Source organism: Poecilia mexicana, unplaced genomic scaffold (assembly GCF_051168715.1).
Source record: "Poecilia mexicana isolate PSO_F unplaced genomic scaffold, ASM5116871v1 scaffold_4, whole genome shotgun sequence".
NCBI lineage: Eukaryota > Metazoa > Chordata > Actinopteri > Cyprinodontiformes > Poeciliidae > Poecilia > Poecilia mexicana.
This window is the reverse complement of record NW_028263373.1, coordinates 31,038,977-31,055,468: the sequence shown is the minus strand read 5'-3', so window position 1 is coordinate 31,055,468 and position 16,492 is coordinate 31,038,977. Positions and strand designations below refer to the sequence as shown.

At 41.8% G+C, this 16,492-nt stretch overlaps 1 protein-coding gene across 2 annotated transcripts in view; it reads left to right on the top strand.

Annotated features, from left to right (window-relative positions):
• LOC106909087 (epidermal growth factor receptor substrate 15-like 1) overlaps positions 1 to 16,492 on the top strand; it is a 161,602-nt gene that overhangs the window by 49,918 nt on the left and 95,192 nt on the right. For both annotated transcript variants that reach the window (XM_088005198.1, XM_088005197.1), the window contains exons 11-12: positions 4,578 to 4,734; positions 12,465 to 12,527. In XM_088005198.1, coding sequence (XP_087861324.1) covers positions 4,578 to 4,734; positions 12,465 to 12,527 — 220 coding nt within the window. The remainder of the gene's footprint in view (positions 1 to 4,577; positions 4,735 to 12,464; positions 12,528 to 16,492) is intronic.

Genomic DNA, 16,492 nt, shown 5'->3' with positions numbered 1-16,492 from the left:
AAAATCCACATATAAACCGGAAAATACAATATATGAAAAAAAAAACACTGAATGCTCTCTGGTATGAGGAGGCGGGCCGGATCCGGCATTGTTCAGGGGGCCGGACCAAATGACGTGGCGGGCCGGATCCGGCCCGCGGGCCGTAGTTTGGGGACCCCTGCCCTAGACCTCCCTCATTGTGAGCTAAATGTAAGCGACATTCTAATCCTGGGCCGTTTATTTTGCCATAAAAACCCACCAATCATTTTCCTAAAATTATCAAACCAGTTTGCAGGAGGCGGCAGGGGTACATTCTGAAAAATATACAATACTTTTGGGAGTATATTCATTTTGTAGCTGTTGATCCTGCCGATCAGTGATAGGGGAAGGGACAGCCATCTATTGATAGTTTCAGTGATTTCTTTTGTTAAATGTTCATAGTTTTTCTTGATAATCATATCAAGATTTGGAAATATTTGAATTCCTAAATAAGTGAGTTCACCAACAATCTTAAATTCTGACCTTATTTTTGAGGACATTTCTTTTTCATCCAATAGTAGTAAAGAAGATTTATTTTTATTTATTTTATACCCTGATATATGCCCAAATTCCTCTATTAACTTAAGTAAACTTGGAATAGATTATTTTAAGTTTGAAATGAACATAATTATATCATCTGCATATAATGAAAGTTTGTGTTCTACTTGTCTAATTGAAATGCCTGTTATGGCTTTATGAGACCTTACAGCTATAGCAAAAGGCTCCAATGCTAAAGTAATTAGTAAAGGGGATAAAGGACATCCTTGCCGACATCCTCGTTTGATGTCGATTGGTTTAGACACATTTTTATTTGTTAAAATTTCCGCAGTAGGATTTAAATATAGTAGGTGTATCCATTTTTTAAAATTATTTCCATAACAGAAACGATTTAAAATGTTGAATAGATAGGACCATTCGACTCGGTCGAACGCTTTCTCAGCATCTAGTGAAAGAAGTGCTTTTCCTGATTTCACCCCTGTATCGTGAATAATGTTTAGGAGCCTCCGCACATTATGCAGACCTTGCCATCCCAGAATAAAGCCATTTTGATCCCTGTGCATCACTGAAGGGAGTGACTCTTGTAGACGAATCGCTAATATTTTACAAATTATTTTTAGGTCAGAGTTAAGCAAACTTATTGGCCTCATATTTTCACATTTATTGCTGGGTTTCCCTGGTTTGGGAAGCATAAAAATTAAAGCACTTGTCATAGATTTTGGTAGGCCACCATTACGATATGCCTCTTGAAACATCTCTAACATAAGGTTTATTAGACGCTTTTTAAATTTTTTATAAAAGTCTATAGGGAACCCATCTGGCCCAGCTTTCTTCCCTGCCTTCATGCAGTCTATAGCCTGACCAAGTTCTTCTTCTGTAATTTCAGCTTCCAGCTGTTCTCTATAATTTTCATCTATCAAGGGAATAGTTAACTTGTTTAGAAATGAGTCGTGTTCTTGAAGAACAGAGGTGTCTTGAGAGTCATACAACTTATCATAGTATTTCCTAAACTCATCATTTATTTTGATTGGGTCTACTAATGTTTCTCCTTTACTATTAAAATAGAGGTTATATTTTTTTGCACTTCCAACTGTTTTATTTGCCATGCCAAGAGTTTCCCCTGTTTTTCTCCTTGTTCATAGAATGACTGATTTAATCTTAATAAACTGGAGGCCGCTCTGTCTGCAGATTCTTTTTCATATTGTGCCTTTAATAACAGCAATTCCTTCTCAGATTCTGTGTTGCCATTTCTAAAAACCTGTGCTTCTAATGATTTAATTTTAGATTCTAATTGTTGTCTGTTCTTACGCTGCTCTTTAGATTTTGACGCTGTGTAGCTAATTATATTTTGGTTATTTTTAGCTTTGGCAGATTTCTGATCTGACGTACTTCTAACTATATTGCAGTATTATAGCCAAGCAAGTTGTGCCAATTAATGTTACCTCAACTTGCATTTTTACCTTAATTCTACAACTCTAAACTTCTCATAATTAGCAGAATGATATTCTGCTGGTTTTTGATTGTCTGTTCAGTTAAAACATATTAAGCAAGTTGAAAAGAGCTTATAAATTCTACGAACCTTCCTCAGCTTGTTACTTCTAATTATTATTCTGCCATATTATGTGTCTTTTTTTGGAGACCTAAATATATTCAAAAACTCACCATACTTCACTGAAAATTGTCCTCCACAAGTAATTTGTGGATTTCAGTTAAATTCCCCTTGGCTTTGGGGTCTTTACAGTGCCACATAAACTGAGCAAGGCCTACTGTACTTCAAGAGATCTGAAATTTGGTACATAGGTAGATCTCCCGCCCCGAAAGTCTTTGTTCACTTAATCTTAAGCCTCTGAGTATCTGAAAAAGCAATATAAATTTTTTTAAATATTTTTTAATCTTAATACCTGCATTTGATTTGTTTATATTTTGAGCTTATCAGCTTCATCTTTAATCCAGCCACAAAGGGGGTCATTTTGTGTCTTTTGTGCTGGTCCCAAGCCTGGATAAATGGGGCTTCATCTTTGGTCAGTATGTAGTTGAGGGAAGGGGATTAAAATTGATCAAAACTTTGTTTTGACATATGACAAAGCAGACGAAACCCACCATGATCGATCCCAATCCAGCCTCTCACAGGAATGCAGTGCAATATTTGGTGGGCGTGGCCTAATTCTTCCACAGCACCCCCTAGAATTTTTTTAAAAAACAGCCCCAATCTATGCTTTGACTGACGTGCATGAAATTACACGTGTAACTTGTCAAGTCCCACAAAAAAGTCTCTTGTATTGATGGTCCAAACCCAACAGGCAGTCAGCTAGTTTGGATCTCAGTGAACTACTGCTACAATTTTTTACCTGCAGACTTCCCAATTACTCATCACAGTCTTGAACTTCTAATGATCAAAAGTTATCAAAAGTTTTTTGCAGTACCACACCATGTGGGTATGGCCAAGCCTCAAAATATGACCATTTGACATGGGGTAAAATAACTTCCACACAAACTTTCTGGTTCAAATGGTGACATCACCTGAGCCTAGGGATGGGCAGCTCCAGGCCTCAAGGGCCGGTCTCCTGCAACCTTTAGATGTGCCTCAACTTCAACACACCTGAGTCAAATAATGAGGTCGTTAGCAGGACTCTGAAGAACCTGACTGCACTTAGGAGGAGATTCATTTGTTGGATCCAGGTGTGTTGGACTAGGGAGACATCTAAGAGTTGCAGGACACCAGCCCTCAAGGACCAGGGTTGCCCACCCCTGCCTTAGCCCCATCCCCTTATAACAGAAAATCACTTATTTTACCTTTGGTCATCTTCCTTTTACTCTGATTCATATAGATTTCAACCTGTTAGATGAAAGAACATTATGATGCTGCATCCTTCCCTCGACTTTTGTCTTGTGGCTGGAATGTTGAAGCAGCAGACTAGCAAATTCCAATCTTTTGCTGTTTGCATACAGTTGGCTCTAAATCACACATGAACCATCCAATTTGCACCAAACTGGATATGAATGACCTTTGTTTTGTTTTGGTTTGGTTTTTGGTTTAGTTTTTAGGGTTTTTTGGCTCTAGTGGCCTTGACAGTGATCCCTCGTTTTTCGCGGGTTATTATCGTAAAAATAACCCGCGATAAGTGAAATCCGCGAAGTAGTTACCTTTAGTTTTTACAATTATTACACAGCATAATTAAATACTCTACGTTGAAACCAAAGAACAAAACCTGTTCATCAATCAGGCCTTAATGTGATCTGGAGTCGTGTCATTAAAGTGTCTCCTCCAACCTGCCCCAAGAGATTCACAGCTGTATCTACAGCAGAGCCTACAGCCACAGATTTTTCCAGCAGGCATTTAAAGTTTCAGTTTCCATCTCCTGAATGGCCAAATCTGTATTACGTATATTTTAGCCAATTGGGACGCAGAACACAATGCACTGTGAAAAAACCTGCACAAAAAAAACCTGCTAGGCAGCGAGACCGCGAAAAATGAACCGCGTTATAGCGAGGGATCACTGTAGTTCAAAGTGCTAGGACAGGAAAGTAGGTAATGAGAGAGTGAGGACATGCGGCAAAGGTCATCTGGATGGGAATCTAATCTGCGACGTTGGAATAGTCCTTGACTATTCCAAAACTAAATTGGATGGAACATCTGATCTGCAACAGATTTTTTAAATTTGTCATTGGGGGTAGTGCTATCCACGTTGGTGTAATACTTAAGGACATCACTGAAGTCCCACCCATTGATATCCTCCTGCTTCTCCCTGTGTATAAGACTGAAATTGTATCTGTTAACCCTTGACAACCACACGACATGTTCAAAAGTCTACAAGAAGTAGAAATAGAAAGTAAGTTAAAGTGCTCTCTTGTTTTTAGCATTTTTGTAACAGTATAGGAATGACTGTTAAAACATTATTACACTTTTTTACATAGATTTATATTCTGACACAAACTTTCACAATGACACAAATTCCACCTGAAGTAACTAGAATCACTCAGGTGATTCTCGTCATTTTCTGTTGGTATGCACAGCAATTCTGAGTAAAGTAAATGTAATTATGTATTCTTCTGCTCTGCAGGTCTTTGGCAGATACAAGACAGATAGGCAAACTGAACAGGGAGCAGTTTGCCCTTGCGATGCACCTCATCCATCAGAAAGTAGGCAAGGGTATTGACCCACCCCAAGTCCTCACTGTTGACATGATACCTCCGTCAGAGAGAGGAACTCCCATACCTGTAAGTAAATCACACAAATTTTTCATCTGATTCTATTTTAACTAAATTTATTTTAAAAAATCTACATTAAAATGTGCCATTTTTAGCACCAAATATTGTAAACATCAACTTCAACAAGACTATGAAAAGATTTAAAACCAATAGAAGTCAGTAATAGGATACATACATTTGGTATATTTTGAGGAGGGCTGCATAGTGACGTAGTTGGTAGAGCTGTTGCCTTGGAGCAAGAAGGTCCTGGGATCAATTCCCGGCCCAGGGTCTTTCTGCATGGAGTTTGCATGTTCTGTGTATACATGGGGTTTTTCCGGGTACTCCGGCTTCCTCCCACATAGGAAGCCGGAATGGGAGACCAACTTGCACAAAAACAAGTTGGTTTCTCTAAATTCTCCCGAGATGTGAGTGTGTGTGTGTATGGTTGTTTGTCCTGTCTGTCTCTGTGTTGCCCTGCGACAGACTGGTGACCTGCCCAGGGTGACCCCGCCTCTCACCCGAAACGTTAGCTGGAGATAGACACCAGCAACCCACCCGACCCCGCCAGGGGTTAGAAAATGGATGGATGGATATTTTCAGGATTTAACAGTCAAATGGAAAACATTCGTACTGCATACTATTTGCATACATATATCAGAGGTCACCCTAGACTTTTTTGTTGTCCGTCAATTTGACTGACTGTCTTAAAAATATTCCGCCATATTCTATTTTTATGAGTCAATTTTTTATTTTTCTGTTGCATTTCATTTTTATGCAGTTGAATTAATATTCAACAAGTTGAACAGTGTTGTTGTAAAACATCCCCTCGCCCCCTCCCTCTCCATCTCCTTCTCTATCTACTTCTCCTTCTGGAGTGTGAGCTGTGCTAGCAGCTCTCTGTCTAACGGGTGAATTGAGCTTCCTAAATCTGCTGGGGTTTACCCTGTCCAGAACTGCGGTAAACTCTGTTTAAGCTGGTATCGTTTCTCACGACCTTCATCCAGATGTCCCACCTTCTTCCCCCTGTGAATTAGCCAGACTGAGCAGCCTGCAGCCAGCTAGTTTCACAGAGCACACCTGTTAACGGTCGCTCTTTCTCTTTATTACAACTTGCACTTGTTACTGAACCAGGTAGGTTTTAGTGACTCGGGCGAGTCCCAAGGGTGTTGTTTTAGTTTTGGGCCAAAAGCAACCTATCAAACATTTACCACCTTTTCCTCTCCAGAATCAAACATCATAGCTATTTTACAATCATTTTCTTTACATTTTCTTTATGATAAATATTTTATTAGTGAGGCAATTTTGCAAGGGTCAGTGCAGCTTAATTCAGTAGCAGAAATGATCAAATAAGTAAAATCAACCTATCCTATCTTTCCCTTATGCTGACACTGAGAACTAAAAAGGGAACCTTTGAGAGAGCGGACCCAGTATGGTATTTCGGGACCCCAGAACTAGCCTGATGATGAAGAAGGTCAGCTGTGAGTGCTGTGAGCCTCCTCCATCAGGACGAGGCTCACAGCACTGCAGATACAAGATACTCATGTCATGGTGCATGTAATGGAGACCAGGGGTTCCATCCCTAAATGATTATTAATATTATGTTGTTTAGTTTATTTACAGATCAAATGCTTTTTGCTTCAGTTCTTTATTTCAGTTAAACATTCTTTCAGGCAGAGGGACTGGTCATCCTTCCTGTACAGGGAGATTGTGGGTAAAATTTCAGTTTGTTTCTCATTTCTATTGGTTGAATTTGAGTTTGCTAATTGCTTAAGTACTTACCTTTATTGGGTGTGTCTCCTCAGCAGGGTGGAGCAGCAAAGGGAGAGAAGTGGTCCAGGTGCTGTTAAAAAGCTCCTGGAGCATACCATTACAATTAAGAGGGATAATACTCTGAGGAGATATATTTATTAGTTTAATTTATTCTTTGATTGATCTTAGAATAGTTTAGTTCTAATGATTTGCATGCATGTAAATAAGTGTTGGTACCATTTATTGTTTGTGTTAGATTTGTGTAAATGTTTTTTTCTTTTGGTTTATCACCCCTTTACCTGGTATGAGTGTTTGAATTGCCCAAAGTATAAAAGCCAGCTTCTTTGTCTCACTGTGAAAATGGGTGTCGGTGTAACTGTGACCTGCAGGTCCAAATAAATCTACCTTGACTGCCTTGTGTTGCCTTGCCTCCTTCCTGAATGCAGAGCCTCCGCTGGTCACTGACGGTGCACATCTGGTGTACTTAAGCCACACACCCTTGTGTGCTTACTTTTTAAAAATAAAAACTCACATCACATATCATAATCTTTCACCTGAAGAGGTCCATCTGACAGGAGCTACTAAACAATCTTGCTGTTTGCAAACCTCACTGTCTGTTTCACTTCTTGTTACAGATTGGAGTCACATGACTACATACAGTACACATAGCTCTGCGTCTTAAGAGGACATGAGCATAGCCTACTTAACCCTAACCCCTAACCCTTTCAGACACGAGACCCGGATGACATGCAAAATTCAGATGGGGGTCATAAAGTCGATTTCTCTGGTTCAAAACACAGCGAAATTGATCACAGCAAGTACACTAATGCCCTAAATGGGCTGGCACAGACAAGGTACCTCAAAAGATATGTGTATATTTAGGATATAATCCATATTTTCTCGGTAAAAACAATACTTGTCATATAATCTTGAGGATTTACCAATCAGTAAATAGTTGAGGCAATCGACATAACTATCTGGTGCTGTTGACCTCATATTCTATGAAGAGCCAGATGACAGCTTTGAAAAGCCTGTATGAAAAGATGCATACACTTATTTTGTTTAAGGTTGGGTCAACCATTTAGGATCAAAAGAAGCATAAGATGGCTGTCGACTTGTTACTGCCCGGGTGAATATTGAGTTGTGCTATTTTAAGTAGTTAGTCTATGTCAACAATGGTATCACTAACGCAAACAACAAGCTAACCCATGTTATTACTAAGTGCTTGATTCTACTTGGAAATAATTTATTTAGATTTTGTAAACAGACGATGACTACCTTTGATTTTAGCTGTCAAGATGTCAAAATAATGCACTAAATAATTAATAATAATAATAATAATAATACTCTTTTAATGCTCTTATGGCTACTGGGTATAAACTGTTCTTTAGTCTGTTTGTCCTTGCTTTAATACTCCTGTATCTGTAGCCAGATGGCAGCCGTTGGAACAAATTGTGGAGGGTGTGAGAAGTCTTTTAAAATGTTCCTGACTTTCCACAGCGTAACCTGTGGTGTTCAAGAAATGTTCAAGAAATGTCAGAGAGCAGCCGATAATGGTCTTCTGGGGAGATTTTACTGGAGAACCACACACAGATTATGATTATCCCTCTGTCTGGACACAGGATCAATAGAACCAGTTTAAAAGCTAAAATGAATGGTTATATGACAGACATGGAAAACTGGGATGCACTCCATGCCATGATGTTCAGGATTTAGGTCTCATGGCATCTCAAGGTTCAACATTGCAGCCAGTGGGTTGAGGGAAATACAGCTTTATTTTGTAACAATTCAAGAGCTACCAGCTTTTATCGCTTTGCAAAAAAATTAATTGCCCATTTCCATCTTGTTTCAGTAGCCCATTTGTCATCAAGGTGCTCTGGTTCCCCAGCACCTGACGCAGACCTTGTTTGGCCAGGCGATGTCTGAGCCGGCATGTTATGCATATCAATGTCTCTCATGGCATGAGGTAGGCTATATAGCTCCAAGGGTCTTGCCTAAGGACCCACACTACACAGCTCAATTTCACTGTTGTAACTTTTTTGCCCCAGCCGGGATTCGAACCTGGGTCTCCTGGGTGGAAGACTGATGACTTACCCATTGAGCTATACAGTCAGCTACAGTAGAGCAACCATGAGACCCCATATCCACCATGGAAAAGACGGTTAGAGGCTAAAATCATGATAACAAGGAGGGAAGTGGGAAGACTACGGATACCGACTCAAGAATGGGGCCACAATCAGTCACCTCCTCTACATGGATGACATCAAGCTGTACGCCAAGAGCGAGCGAAACGTCGACTCACTGATCCACACCACCAGGATCTACAGCACTGACATTGGGATGTCATTCGGACTAGAGAAGTGTGGTCGGATGGTTACAAAGAGAGGGAAGGTCGTCCGCACACAAGGGGTCTCACTCCCAGAGGGAACAATAGCAGACATAGAGCACAGTTACAAGTACCTGGGAATACCACAAGCAAATGGCAACCTCGATGAGGTCACAAGGAAAGGAGCCACAGCCAAATACCTCCAACGAATAAGGCAAGTCCTGAGAAGCCAGCTCAATGGCAAGAACAAGATCCGTGCAATAAACAGCTATGCCTTACCAGTAATCAGATACCCTGCCGGAATAATTAGCTGGCCAATGGAAGAGATGAAGGCCACGGATGTTAAGACTCGGAAGCTACTAACCATGCATGGAGGGTTCCACCCCAAATCCAGCACCCTGAGACTGTACACGAGCCGTAAGGAAGGAGGCAGAGGACTAGTGAGTGTGAGAGCCACTGTCCAGGATGAGACATCCAAGATCCATAAATACATCAAGGACAAAGCCTCAACGGACGATGTGCTCAGCGAATGTCTCAGGCAATGGGGAACAGAGGACGAGGTGCTGGAGGAACCATCATGGGAAGACAAGCCCCTGCATGGGATGTACCACCGACAAATAACTGAAGTGGCTGATATCAGGAAATCCTACCAATGGCTGGAGAAAGCTGGACTCAAGGACAGCACGGAGGCCCTCATCCTGGCCGCCCAGGAACAGGCCCTAAACACCAGAGCAATAGAAGCTCAGATCTACCACACCAGACAAGACCCAAGGTGTAGGTTGTGCAAGGAGGCCTCTGAGACAGTCCAGCACATAACAGCAGGGTGCAAGATGCTGGCAGGGAAAGCGTACATGGAACGACATAACCAAGTGGCGGGCATAGTGTACAGGAACATCTGTGCAGAATATGGACTGGAAGCCCCGAGGTCAAAATGGGGGACACCCCCAAAGGTGGTGGAGAATGACCGAGCTAAGATCCTGTGGGACTTCCAGATCCAGACAGACAAGATGGTAATGTCGAACCAACCGGACATTGTGGTGGTGGATAAAGAACAGAGGAAAGCCGTTGTGGTGGATGTAGCAATACCAAGTGACCACAACATCAGGAAAAAGGAGCATGAGAAACTGGAGAAATACCAGGGCCTCAGAGAGGAACTGGAGAAGGCCTGGAAGGTGAAGACCACAGTGGTGCCTGTGGTCATCGGGGCCCTCGGGGCAGTCACCCCCAAACTGGAGCAGTGGCTCAAACAGATCCCAGGAACAACATCAGACATCTCAGTCCAGAAATGTGCAGTTCTAGGCACAGCCAAGATACTGCGCAGAACCCTCAAGCTCCCAGGCCTCTGGTAGAGGACCCGAGCTCAGAGGATGAAAGAGACCACCCACGGAGGGTGAGAGGGGAATTTTTTTTTATATATATATATATATATACACATTTTTTTATTTTTTTTATCAAAAAGGCCAAGTTTTTGACAGTACTAGCCAGTTAATACTGCACTAGTTAAGTGTTGATCCGTTGCTGCTTTGTTATGACTTACTGAGAGGCTAATGTTGTACAATGTACAACATTAGCCGCTGTAAAGTGAATCCCAAGGATCTTATTTGGAGTGCAAATTCAGAATTTATTCTATTCAGATGAAACCATTTGTGAACAAATCCAGTTATTCCAAGGTACATGGCAACAGCATTAACAATTACTCTGCCACAGTGGTCAAAAACTTGTATGCTCTTGCGGGTTCAATACCTGTCTTCTACCTGTCACCCCTTGGCTCATATACTTGAGGCCACAGTCCCATCTAGTGACCAAAAACCCCAAAATACACATATTTGGCTCTTCTATTCTTGTTTTAATAAGATATAGTTGAGATTCTCACAACAAATACATACACATTTGTTAGTTATAGCATTAATAACTATAATCACTACATGCATGCTATCACACCAAGGGGATACAGCAATCCACTCCAGCTGAATTGACTAACAGGAGTGAATGCTGCAAGTCAATGATTCCATGCATCATGCTGGGTTTCCTGAGAAAATGTTTATTTACTTAGAATAATTGAGTATACTGTGCTGTTTGATAATTATGATCAGTTGTGTGATCCTGTTGTACACTATATTGCCAAAAGTACTCTCTTACCCATCCAAATTATCGGAATCAGATGTTCCAATCCCTTTCATGGCCACAGGTGTATAAAATGAAACACCTAGGCATGCAGACTGTTTTTAGAAACATTTGTGAAACAATGGGTCGCTCTCAGGAGCTCAGTGAATTCCAGCGTGGAAATGTGATAGGATGCTACCTGTGCAACAAATCCAGTCGTGGAATTTCCTCGCTCCTAAATATTCCAGTTTCAACTGTCAGCTGGGTTTTCTAAGAAAACAGAAATGTTTGGTAACGACAGCCACTCAGCCATGAATCGGCCACATAAACTAACAGAGCGGGGTCAGCATAGTGCAAAGAGGTCAACAACTGCAGAGTCGGTCACTACTGACCTCCAAACTTCATGTGGCCTTCAGATTCTCAAGAACAGTGCACAGAGCTTCCCAGAAGAGTTGAAGCTGTTCTAGCTGCAAAGGGTGGATTAACATCATCTCAAACCCTATGGATTAGGAATGGGATATCACTTAAACTCATATGTGAGTCAAGGCAGGTAATATACTGTATGTAATATAGTGTATGTGTTATTGAATTGATATATTAAGTGCCTTGAGATGGCTGTTGTGAATTGGTGCTATGTAAATAAACTGAATTGAATCAAATATAGACAAGCCATGCCCTTTCTGATTTTTTTTTTGTCATAACATGAACAATTTCAGCAGAACAGGTAAATACACAACGGGTCAAACAATAACCAAGAAGCATAAAGAAGAAAACACACCAAATAAAAGGCCCCACATCGTCATCCTCTATATAATGTCTATGAGTGGTTTCCATATCTTTATTAATCCATCACTGTTATACTATTGTGTGTAAGTTAGATTTTACAGTAGGAGAATTCTCAAATGCTCCTTATACCAGTCAGTCAATTGTTGGGGTATGTTGCAATATAAAGAATGGCCAGATGGCCTTCCTTGCACCATATGTACTTATTCCTATCATTTTTGGTGTTCTGTATGTTCCAAGTTCCATTTTAGCTGCCAAAATGTAGTGAAGGGGTCATAATTCTATGCCATAACCAATCAGAGGTTACCTCACCCTGTACATCACAACAAAACTTCTCAATCTTTGCACATTTTCAAAACATATGCATGCACACTACAAACTCTAAATTACATTTATTACAGGCTGACGAACCTAACTCTAACCTACCTCCTCAGTGTTAGCATAATGTGGAGCCTGTGCATATTCTGCATAGGCTCCACATTATTTTAAATTGAGTCTCTCTGTGCACATTGCATATCAGTATATGCATGTTAGTATTTTTTTAAGACTGATTCCAAAGTGTGGTCCTCAATATGCCATTCCAAATCCATTTGCCATTATTTATGATCACAGTAACAGTCTAAATTTGACCCAAGATTCTGATAGACATGAGAGATAAATTTCTAATAAGGATGTCTTCTAGAAACAATGTCTTTGGGGCAATAACATTTTTATGTATAAAGTGAAACTCCTTGTTTTTGTTTAGTTTTTCAGTAATAATGTCTTTTTTCTCTCTCTCCCTCTTTTTTGCCTCCAGACAATGTCCGGATATATGACTCCAGTAGGATCAGAGGTGGTTGCTCTGTCAGAAATGAGAAGGGTGAGTTTTGTCTGTTTGGCTCTCTCTTGTATTTTTTGCTTCTTTGTTTCATAACTATGTATACATTTAAGCACAAACTTATTTCTGCCTTGGAAGGTTTAGATTCAAAATTACTTCAAACAAGAATTACTTTTAAAATTTTTATGTATGTATACATTTTGTTATAAAAATGGTAAAAAAAAAAATCAAATGAAAAAGTATACCCTTTGCAGTAATTAATATAACAGGCATTATAGCAGTTTCCTTAAAATTTCCAAACAGTTTGGAATACAGAACAGTTAAAAGGATCTTGCCTTGTCTCTTCATTAAACATCTGCTGCACCTCATCCTAACATCCTGTACTGAGCTGAATCCTGGTCTAAGTGGTGTTCTGGCCAACATTCCAGGTTGAGAGCAGTGACAAATCTGAACAGTGCCTAACAGTCCTTCAACTTTAGAGCAAACTCACCTACATTAATGGTCCTTCAAGCTGGATTCACTGCCTTACCCTAGTAAAGACGGATGAAAATCAGGACTTCAGAAGTGGTGCACGTCCTAAACATCAGATTCGTCTCCCACAACGTTATGAAGATCATGAGCTTGATTTCAATGGTCTCAACTCTTACCAACACAAAGTGGAGAGAGGAAGGATGGCTACACAGGAGGGACTGGCCGAGAAGACCCCCCTCACCTTGTCATATGCTTCCCCAACAGCTGCTGAGGCATCGGTTCTCAGCGAACGTATCACACATTATGCAGGAGGGAGTCTGCTACGAATCAAAGAGGAGCAGTTAGCCCAATCACTAGTCCTTGAGGGAAGGCCGGCAAGGTTATGGAGACATCCTACCCCCCGCAGTACCTTACCTCCCACCTCGAATGAAGCTATGGCTCTAAGATCAGAGTTAGAAGAGCTCCAGCATGAAAGATTACTCCTTCAGCAGTCACAGCAGCGCATTTCAGCAGACCTGGCACATTTAAGAGCTATACAGACCGACATGTTACGGATAATGAGTGTTGCCCATGAGGCTCAGCAAGAACAGCTTAAAGGAGCAGCATGCTTCCAGCCTTCTGACCCAACTGTCAATAATGAGGATGAGGAGTGGCCACCGCCACCACCACCTGCTTGGATGACTGAGGATGAGGAGGAAACACTGGTCCTGGAACGCCTGGACAAAATGATGAGTGAACTTCAGATTTTGAAAGGGGAGGCTCTGCTAACCAAACACAGTCAGTCATCAGCTCAACCAGCAATACAAATGGCCTCAGGTTATCAACAGACAAGGAACGATTATCAAACCAGCAGTCAGGTTCCTCCAGTAAACCCACTGCAGTACACATCAGCACATCCTTCAGCTACTTCCACTCCGAGATTTAGCTCCACAACCAATTACAGGCCTATGAGCATTCAGGCTGCTCCCCCTCAGCAACCAATACAGCAAGCACCTCTTCCGCAGACTCCTTGTGCCCCCCAAGCAACCTCTCCAAATCCTGGGCCACCCTATCAGAGTTTCAGCTCGGATACAGCCTATCATGGTCCTCGTTCAACCATCCCTAACCAATTTCACAGAGACCCTGGTGAGTTTGCACACCTGAAGATGGCTCTGGAGAACTTACTACCACCTGACAGTCCAGAGCTTTTCAAATATCAAGTTTTAGTGGATCATCTAAAGTTGGAGGATGCCAGATTGGTAGCTGAAGCCTACCTTCACTCTCTCTCCAGATTCAGTAACTGGTTGGCATGCTGAAGACGCTCGGTCCTGAGGGAGAGGTGGAGCTATACTGTGGCTCACATGTTGCTCGCTTGCTTAGTAAGTTACCCCCTGAGCAGCGAATGGAATTCTGCAGATGCATGTTTAAGCAGTCTGGACGTAACCACACCCTTATTGATTTGTCTGACTGGTTAAAATATGAGTCTTGGTGTCAAAATTATGATGGCCAACTACCTGCCAGAGGACTAAGAGAGAAACCAAACAGCCTGAAAGGAGAAGGAAGATTCAGGAAACGGTCAGTTGCTGTGCTCCATGGTGCGGACAGCTTATCTCAAGGCATTAAACCACCAAGTAGTTCACTGAATAAAGCCAAGCCACCCCCTTATTGTGCCTTTTGTGACATTAAAGAGCAACATTTGAGTCAATGTGCAGCCATAAGTCAACTGACAAAGGAACAGCTGGCAGATTGGATAAGGACCAACAAAAGATGTTGGCACTGTGCACGTGCACATCATGCTGCACAGTGCAACCTGAAGAAGTCTTGTAACCTGTGCCGGGGCCAACACTTATGAGTTTTCATGATGTTAACGCAGGTTCAGCAAAGGGGCCATTACCAGCATCACCCAGCCAAGAGAGAAGTGAGATTCCAACAGGGGTGTTGTATCTCGATCGACCAACAGAGGGCTTTCTGTTGAAAGTGGTTCCTGTTCTCCTTCGTCATGGTGTCAGAACTCTGGAAACCTATGCAGTCTTGGAAGATGGTTCCAAAAGAAGTATGCTCTTGCCTTCAGGAGCTCAGAAACTGGGGCTCCAAAGCTCACCAGAGTCTTTGCCTCTACTTATCATCAGGCAGGATGTTCAGACACTTAATGGATCCTGTGTTTCCTTCACTATATCCCCCAGAACCAGGCAGAGGACTCAATATCGCATCCATAATGCTTTCACTACTGAACATACTGACCTAGCAGGTCACACTTACCCTGTTGACTCACTCAGGAAGAAATACAGGCATTTGACTGGCCTGCCAATCCAGCCCTTTAAGAAGATAAAACCTCTGCTCCTGATACATAGCGACCACCCACATCTCATTACTCCTACAGAACCTGTGCGACTTGGTCCACCAGGAAGTCCAGCTGCTGTCCACACCAGGTTGGGATGGACGCTACAAGGTCCCTCCAGCATCATAAACCAATTGGAAAGATTGGTTGAAAAACCCATGAAGCTATGTAATTACTATATACAAATTGTCATGTTGGGGTCTAACTTTCTAACCCACATGCAGATCAACTCCAGAGACCAGGAATGATTTAAGAGATTTATTACAACAAACAGGAAAAGAAACACAGATAAACGGTCCAGGTGCGTTTGGGCTGGAACTCAGGTCAGCTATGAGAGAAACAGATGGTAAGTTTGAGGTCGTCGGAAATTTGGAAATGGTGCTGGTGGCAAGCTTACCTCCAGTCGGGAGGGTAAAGGACTGGGGGGAAATCCTGTGGAATCCGGAGTTTGTTTGTGGTGCTGAGGACTGAGGGCTGCGGCGGCGTTGGAGGACGGACAGGTAGGTCTGGGAGCTTGAACTGTTCTTGCTTAGAGGTGGACTGCCGATCTGTAGGTCCAGAAGGGTTTTTGGCAGAATCAGCATTCACCAGTGCGTCACTTGACAACCAGCTGTAAAATGTCAAAGACACAAGAGAATCAGAATCTTGGAAGAGATCAGTAAGTAGTGACCTATACCGTAACTGGCTAACAATCTGGCAGAGAAGTGTCGGCAGCCTCCTCCAGTTATACAGCTCCTGATGGCAGAACGGTTTCAGGTGCGTAGGTCTGCAGACGCCCTCAGGTGAAAAACAGCCTCCAGCACCCTCTGGTGGATGAAACAAACAACTCCAAATCCCAACACAAATGCTTCTTTTCTGGTCTTTAATGTCTTATTCTGAACTTCTAAAGACATTTGCCATTCCCATACCACCGAAGGAATACATGTTTGTTTTTGATGCTATCCCATCTAGTAATATGAAGTTTTTTAAGTCCTATATAATTTCTGTACTGACTCCACCATGTCTTTACCCTGCTGATACTAGTATTGGTCAAATCTTTTTCCACTAAAAAGCAAAAGAACAACCGTGATGTATATGCTTATTTCAGAAGGACATGGTCTATGTTCCAAAAGTTATCTCTTATTGAAATAACTTCCCATCAAGCCTGAAATACAAAAAAAACAACAACAAAAAAAAACACTGGTGTCCTCCATCTCAATATTTAACTATTAATAAGATT